The sequence below is a fragment of the Nestor notabilis genome, unplaced genomic scaffold (genome assembly GCF_000696875.1).
Source record: "Nestor notabilis isolate BGI_N333 unplaced genomic scaffold, ASM69687v1 scaffold18114, whole genome shotgun sequence".
NCBI classification, from domain to species: Eukaryota; Metazoa; Chordata; class Aves; order Psittaciformes; family Psittacidae; genus Nestor; species Nestor notabilis.
The window spans coordinates 22,682-30,339 of record NW_009926632.1 but is presented as its reverse complement, the minus strand read 5'-3'; the positions used below and the strand labels follow the sequence as shown (position 1 = coordinate 30,339).

Below are 7,658 nucleotides of genomic sequence, written 5' to 3'. Positions count from 1 at the left end.
GGCGAGAGGGAGGGGGGAGCGGGCTGAGGGCTGCGCCCCACCCGCCTGCGCTTGCCTCCTTCTGGATTTAAGGGTGCGAGAGAAACACAGGGACATGTTCTCCGCCCTTATTTCTCTCTTCTCTTTTCCCCCTTTCCGAAGAGAATAATCAAGGGAAGAGATGGGGAGAGAAAGGGAAAAGTGAAATTCTGAGATGCTGCTGGGAACTTTGGTCCCTTCCCCTGCATCCTTTCCCCTGCACAGAAATGGAACAGGCATCCCACTCCCTCCGGTGCGGAGCGTCGGGGAAACGAAGCTGCAGAGCCCGGGGAGGAGGCAGCCCCTGAGCCTGGCAGCCGAACGGCAATGTGATGCTTGAAGAAGCTTCTGCCCACCTTGCACAGGAGGGATGGAGATCCCTAAAGTACTCAGGCTCCTCATAGAGCTCTCCAGTCTGTTATCCTGTCTCAGATGTGTGGAGGTAAGAAATGGTTATTCTTCTATCTGCTTATGCGAAGTCACATGGCTTTTTTAATATCCTTACTGTAAGTGGATCTTGTTATTACTTGAATATGTTTTCCAAAGCATCTAGGCAGCTGTGGTCTCTGGGAAGAGCTGGGGGCTTGGCGAGGGATTTATTTCATTGTGCATATGAAATTCAGAAAAGGAAACAAATTGGGGAAGCAGGATGCACAAGGGCTTGCAGATGCTTTGGCTCAGGTTTCCTGTGTTTCTCAGGCGCTGCAGTGACCCTGACAGGAGAGGTCCGTTGTTTCTGTTCTTTGCTGATGGACTGATTACCCCTGTTGCTGTTAGGAACAGATGATTTATAGCCACATGGATGTGGGGCAGTGACTGCAGCACTTGGTGTCTGCACGAAGATTTGGTCAATCTTAGCTAAGATGGTCAGCACTGGGGTGTTTTGGAAGCTGTTATGTGAACTGGCAGCGACTAATCTTTCATTAGAAGGGAAGTGTATTACTTGGACTGCGATTCTTTTATTTATGGTCCATCTCCAAGAGCAGGTTCAGGCTTTCTCTTGCAGGCCTGTTATTAGTCCAACCCATCCCTCTGTTGCCTGCAGGCTTACATGTGTGTGCAGGTGCACACTAAATGCTAGGAGTCAGGGGACCTGGACTGTGGCTCAGTCACCTGTTTGGTGTCATCACAGAAGTGTGGCTTAGCTCACTCTCCTCTCTTTGCAAACAGCTTTGAGATCCTCAGATAAGTCCTTTGGCATTGTTGCTTCACAGACCATTATGTGGGATTTCAACAGCCTGATACATGCAGATGGATTTTTGGCTGAAAAGCATTTGTCAGTTAAATGCTGTTTTATCCATGCATCCGTTGTGCATTTGCACCTGAGATCCGATCTACTGTTTCTGAGCCATGTCAGGACTTCTGGAGGGTGATGGTGGAGTTGGCCATGGTTGCCAACACCTGCTGGACCATATTCGTAAGCTTGTTTTAAAAAGAAAGATGTCTGCCATGAGTAGGTGTCATTCTTGTTAGGTATCTATGGGAACTATCTCTACTTATTCTAGAGGTGGGTTTGATTTAATTCCAGATTTTACTCTTCCCCTTTTCCAGGGGAAAGGTGGAGCTGAGAGAAGCAAAATTACTGCATTTTGAAGAAAACCGGAACCATTTCCAATAGCTAGTATTCTTTATATGCACAACTCTGCTCTGTGAATAACAAGTCCTTGTTCCTACAGAAGTATTAAAGTGTTCATTTAAAAGTATTTAGAAATTAATTAAACTACAAGGAGTTAACACAAGCATGTACAGTTTCTTCTTTTCACTCTGTGAAAAGATCTTGCACCTGCCTGCACACCATGTAATGGCGTTGAGTGGAGATCCCTATCTCTCAGCCAGCAATCAAGTTATAACCACCAAAAACACTGCCTATAAGAGGAAATACAGTTTTGGTGCTGGGCAGGATGCTGGAATTCTGAAGACTTTGTTTCATGTTTTTTGTTCTTAGCTATTTAACCCCATTTGGATAATAATACCATAGGCCGTATCATATTCTCATGTATTAAAAACAAAATCCCCAAAAAACCTTGTTGTGTATCTTCTTTAGGTGTTTCCTGCTTTGTACACTTATTACTATTTTAACAGGGATCCCTGGGTGCATCATACCATCACATAGATACATTTCAGTTTGCTGCTGTGGCCATAGATGGCTTGCCCTAGAAATGGAGAGAGAATGAGTGATTACTCATTATTTTCCTTACTGGTAACAATGATTTTCTTCTAGGTTTTCTTTCCATAGGCATCTCACTCAGGCTTCCCAACTCTGTCAGAAAAGAACATGTGAAGCCCTGCAATGTAGTGCTTTGGTCAAGGGTAAATCTCTGCAGGCCAGAAATTATTCATTTTGCTGTTATTGGGCAGAGCTGTGATTGGATTTGAAAAGGAGCAATGGGGGGAGCAGGGAAGAGGCTGTTTACTGGGGCGTGTTAGCCTAAAGCAGCGAAAGGCTGAGCTGCTTTTAGGACATGCCCATGTTTATTTCATCGGATAATCATCCTTCTGCTTTTGCTCTGTTTCTTTTCCCAGGCTTTCCTGGGATCCCAGCCCAACCAAAACCATTTGCAGAGTGCAGGTAAGAACAAGAAGTTATTAATTCAGTCATCAGGCAGCTTCTTTCCTGCAGTGGTGATCTGAGACCATAGGTACGATGAACCACTGCTACCTGGCATTCTTCCTTTCTTTCCATCACTACTTCAATCTTTTCTCCTGCCTCTATGTTTGTTTATCTCCTTCCCCAAAATGGCCAGACCACTGTTTTCTTCATGTCTACTACTCTTGTAGTTCCCTACTCCTCTCACATGTTCTTTTCCTTTAATTTCTTTCTTCACTTCAGTCTTCTTTGCATGCTCACCTTTCCTCCTCTCCAATATCTACTGAAATCTCAGACACCCCCTCTGAGGGTGCCAGGTGATGCAAAGCGCACAGTGCATTTTCCAGACACTTATCTGTAACTCCTTCTCATTTTTGTCCCCTGCATCAGCTACAAGGCAAATGGCAAAGTTTCTTTGTACCCTTGAAGTTTGCCCTATGTGTCTTTATGGCAGAAGGGTGTTCTGGAAGTCTTGGCTTCTTTTTGTTTATTCAATACAGTGAATAGAGCTGTAACTGTCACCCTTTCTGCATCTGCTCTTCCCATGTTATGAACTCTAAAAAGCCTACCCTCACACAGAATCTGGTTCTGGTTTTCTTCCTTCTTTTTTCAGGGTCATGAATGGAGAGTTTTCTTCTTTTGTTAAAGACAATAATTAATTAATTGTTGGGGTTTCTTTCCATGAGATACTTCACATGGGCACTGGCCTGGAACACTGGCACCTGCACTTCCCCTGCATAGGTTCCTTTTCCCTACTTGTGTATTGTGCAAGTTCAGATAAGCCAGGGTATATGCTAATGCGTATAGGGAACATACAATGAACTACAATACCATTTCCCACCTTCCTGCTTTGTAGAATGAAATTGCAGCTAATTTTAAACTCTCCTCCATTTCAATCAATTTAGACAGGCAACTAATCTTCTAAAGAGCCTAAGATCACATTTAAGAGCATCTTATTCAGGTGCCAAAGCAGGTGGGGAAGAAAGTGGACGATTGTGTGCCAGGCTCAAGTACTGCTCCAGGGCAAGTGAATACATATATTGAAATAAATGGTAATGGGAACTGGTTCAAATTGTCCATGTTCAGGCCAGAGTTAAGACATTTCAAAGGTCTGTCTGGGCAGTTCATGACTTTCAGATCAACTTGCAGTTTAGACAGTGCATATTATAGAATCATAGGATGGTTTGGGTTGGAAATGATCTTAAGATCACCTAGTTACAACCCCCCTGCCAGAGGCAGGGACTCCTCACACTAGACCATATCGCCCAAGGCTCTGTCCAACCTGGCCTTGTACACTGCCAGGGATGGAGCATTTACCACTCCTCTGGGCAACCTGTTCCAGTGCCTCACCACCCTCACAAACATTTCTTGAGCAGCTGCCTTGGAGAATGATAAAATTGAAATCAAGCAAGTAGCAATCAGGACTGCAGACATGGGAGGTGTTTCAGGAGATCAGCTGATATCTCCCACATTGTCTGAGCCTTGGTACATGATGCCTTAAGTGATGCTAATGGCTCCTTTCCTGTGCCCAGTGTCCAGCGTGTGTGGTGTCGGACCTCTTGGGTATTACAATGGCTCACTGGCGGTCACTGAGGCCGGGGCAGAGTGCCTCAACTGGGCAGAGTTCCCCGATTATGTTCAGCAGTACCCAGATCGTGGCTTGGGGAACCACAACCACTGCAGGAACCCGGATGGGGGAACTACACCCTGGTGCTTCTACCGGCTTGTGTCAGGGGCCATCGGCTGGGCTAACTGTGACTGTAACCAAGGTAAGGGCTGCTGTGTGTCTCTACCAGTGCCTGGCTACACTGTCTTGGGGGCTCAGGCCAGAGATGTGTGCTGCATAGACTTGTAAGCAGCAGGTGGGACACCCTGAGAAAGAAGCACACTGTCCCAAATTGTCAAAATAATTAGGACTAGAGGCTAGCCTGTGTGGGAGAAGAACGTCTGTATATAGTAGGGGGTGGATTTAAGCTGCTGTAGCCATAATGCCTTGTATAGATGCTTTTATTTCCATACAAGGAGACTTCTTTTTTTTTTTTTTTTTTTTTTTTTTTTTTTTTTTTTTTTTTTTTTTTTTTTTTTTTTTTTTTTTTTTTTTTTTTTTTTTTTTTTTTTTTTTTTTTTTTTTTTTTTTTTTTTTTTTTTTTTTTTTTTTTTCACACAAGGAGACTTTTTTTTTTTTTTTTTTTTTTTTTTTACTGTTAACTTATGCCACTTTGAAACAGTTTAAGTTATGTGGAAAACAACCCACTCCTGCTTCTTGAGTGCCTGTATCAGAGCTGTCCTCATGTAAGTGTAACTGTTCAAATGTAATAAGGAAAAATCTTCTGTGGCTAGGTTGGTGAATCTGCGGCAAGGTAGGTTATAGGCTTGCTTTGAAACTCCTCGCATTGCTGACGCAAGGATTGCTGGAGGCATGCAAGGGAGATCAGCTCTCTGAATGCACTGACTCCAGCACAACGTTCTTAAAAATGTTTTGTTTGTCCTTCTGCTTTCTGACCTTCCTTGTTTTTCCTATGTTTTGCAGAACAGATGAAGTACAAGTTTAATAAATGAAATTAATGTCTTCTCCCTTGCTAGTGGAAGTGCTTTCAAAGATTGCTTCATTAAAGTGAGGGGTACAAGTGTAGTTGTGCTGTGTGCCTGCATGAAGTGCATCATCCAACACATAACTGAACAAGGAGATGTGCTTTCTAAACCATGGTAGATATTTGTGGTGCAGTGAGAATTGAAAGGGCATTTACATTGTCACTTGCTTTACTTAGATAATTTAAAGAGGATTCATCTGCCGTTACTGAGCATCTGGCTGTAGCAACAGTGACTGTCATAGGTGGTCAATGGTAAATACATCAGTGGAGCGTCAAAAGGAGGAGAGCCTACCATTTCCATACACCTTTTCCAAGGCAGCATGTAAAATCATCCCTATTTCACAGAAGGAGAATCCAGGAGCTGTGGCAGAAGCCAAGTTTCCTGCAATGTTACCATGGCTTTGAAAAGAGCATAGCACCAGCCATCCTGCTGAGCAGCCATTGCAGGACCTAGGAAGGTGCCTTCAAAACAGCAAAACAGCAACAAGAGAGGTCAAGTGCAGTTCAGCTCTACTATGTGCAAGTCCAAGACTTGCTGGTCTGAAACCTCCATCACAAGATAGCAGTTTTTCTTTTATTTCCCCCCGCTCTTTTGGAAGGTGCTGTGCGGTTGGCTGAAGATAGTAGTGTGGAGCTGTACTTCAATGGACTCTGGGGCACCGTCTGTGCTGACTACTGGACTGACTGGGATGCCAGTGTTGTCTGCAGGCAACTAGGTCTCAGGTGGGAACCTCAATCTGTTTGCAAAAGTTACATGCTCATGTAGCCTTTGAAAGAATAGCCTCTGTGGTTACAGTCTCCTGGCATAGTGTGTTGGCTGGGGGAGAGGAGTTGGTTTTGTGGGCTCATTTCCCACTTACCAGTGTCCTTTCATACTGTTTCTTTTCTGTGGCTATACTCACCCAATCAGCATTTGCAAGACTTCTTTATAGCAGTAGTTTCTGCTTGGTGCTCCAGACTGCGATGAGTGAGGTGTGAGACTGCATCCTCTCTTTAAGATTACCAGCTGGAGTTTACTGTAGTGATCTAATAGGAATTTTGAGAGCGTGAACCGTCTTTGGGAATCTGGGATTTGGACCTTCCAGCTTCCAAATAGCAAGGACATAAGGTCCACAGAGAAGGAAGAAGGTGATTGAGATATCTAGATGTTTGAATCTGTTGATGGGTTTGTTCATCACTCTCAAGTGAGGGGGCCATTTCTGACCAGACCAAGTCTTCTGCCTTAAGTAGGAAAACAAAATAGGTGAAGTGGTGGGAAGTGCTTTGCACTTGTTTGTGCTTTCCCATTAGACTGTAAATGGCCACCCCTTTACACACTCCCAATCAACTGGGCTTACTGGGATGTGAAATGGCACAACTGGACTGCAGAGTCACGAGAACGGAGGGGAACTGGTAAGTCGAGCAGTGCTATGACATTCCACCGCTCTGTTGCATTCTCTGTACCAGTGAGATTGGCTCAGCTGGGAAGAAGAGTCACCCCGGACTGTGGCCTGTTCCCCTGCACCTGCAGTCAGCAAACTGCCATGGGGATGAGAAAGCCCTGCTGCAGTGTGGCTATCATGAAGCTGCGTCAGGAGTTTGTAAGCAGGGGAGTGCCATGGCAACCTGTGTCCCTCCAGAAGGTAAATCTCCAGGGGAGGTTCACTCCCTGTTTCTTGCATCAGTGTTGCTGATAACATGTAAAATGTAAGGTTGTGAAGCTATGGAGAGCAAATCATTGGAGCATGTTCTTCTTTCACCTGCTATACAGGTGGTTATCTTCCTTCCAGGGGAAAATTATCCATCCTTTCCCAATCCCAAACACTCAGAGTGGGCATAGTTCTACAGTCACTGGAAGATGGCTGCTGCTTATGACCACATCCCCTTTTCATCAAACCAGGATTTTGTCTGCAGCCAGTTGAAGAGCCATCCCTGGAGCAGCTGTATCCCCTACTGCGGGCTACAATCACTGAGGCTTCTGTAGGGTCTAGAGGGGAGGATGTGGTAGGGCGGGACTAGAGCATCCCAAGAGCTCCTCTGGCTGGTGAATGGTTCTAGAGCCTGAACTGCTGAACTGGATATGTTTTGTCTCTGTCTTGTTCTGTTGTACTCTTTTTTTTTTTCCCTTTCTTGAAGCACAGGTGTAGGTGCCCCGCTGCGTTTAGTTGGGGGAAAGGAGAGCTTTGAAGGACGAGTGGAGGTTTACCATGATGGCAAGTGGGGTACCATTTGTGATGACCAGTGGGACGACCGGGATGCTGAAGTAGTCTGTAGGCAGTTGGGACTCAGGTAATTTCCCCGCAATATGTCATGAAGTTGTGCTAGAAGTAGGCAGAACAAAGAACATGAGAGCATCTCCCTCCACTATAGTACCAGTCCTTTCTATAGGAGGTATACAGAAAGCCTGGGAAAGATAATTCTGGACAGATCACCCTATATAATTACACCTCATACTCCTGTGTGCTATTCAGTGCTTAACAGGA

General features: G+C 44.9%; 1 protein-coding gene across 1 annotated transcript in view; it reads left to right on the top strand.

The window, feature by feature from the left end:
• The first annotated feature begins 388 nt into the window (after nt 1-388).
• LOC104405023 (neurotrypsin-like) overlaps nt 389-7,658 on the top strand; it is a 15,329-nt gene continuing 8,059 nt past the window's right edge. The window contains exons 1-6 of the mRNA XM_010013611.1: nt 389-460; nt 2,542-2,587; nt 4,138-4,374; nt 5,796-5,919; nt 6,643-6,818; nt 7,317-7,464. Of these exons, the coding sequence (XP_010011913.1) occupies nt 389-460; nt 2,542-2,587; nt 4,138-4,374; nt 5,796-5,919; nt 6,643-6,818; nt 7,317-7,464 (803 nt within the window). The remainder of the gene's footprint in view (nt 461-2,541; nt 2,588-4,137; nt 4,375-5,795; nt 5,920-6,642; nt 6,819-7,316; nt 7,465-7,658) is intronic.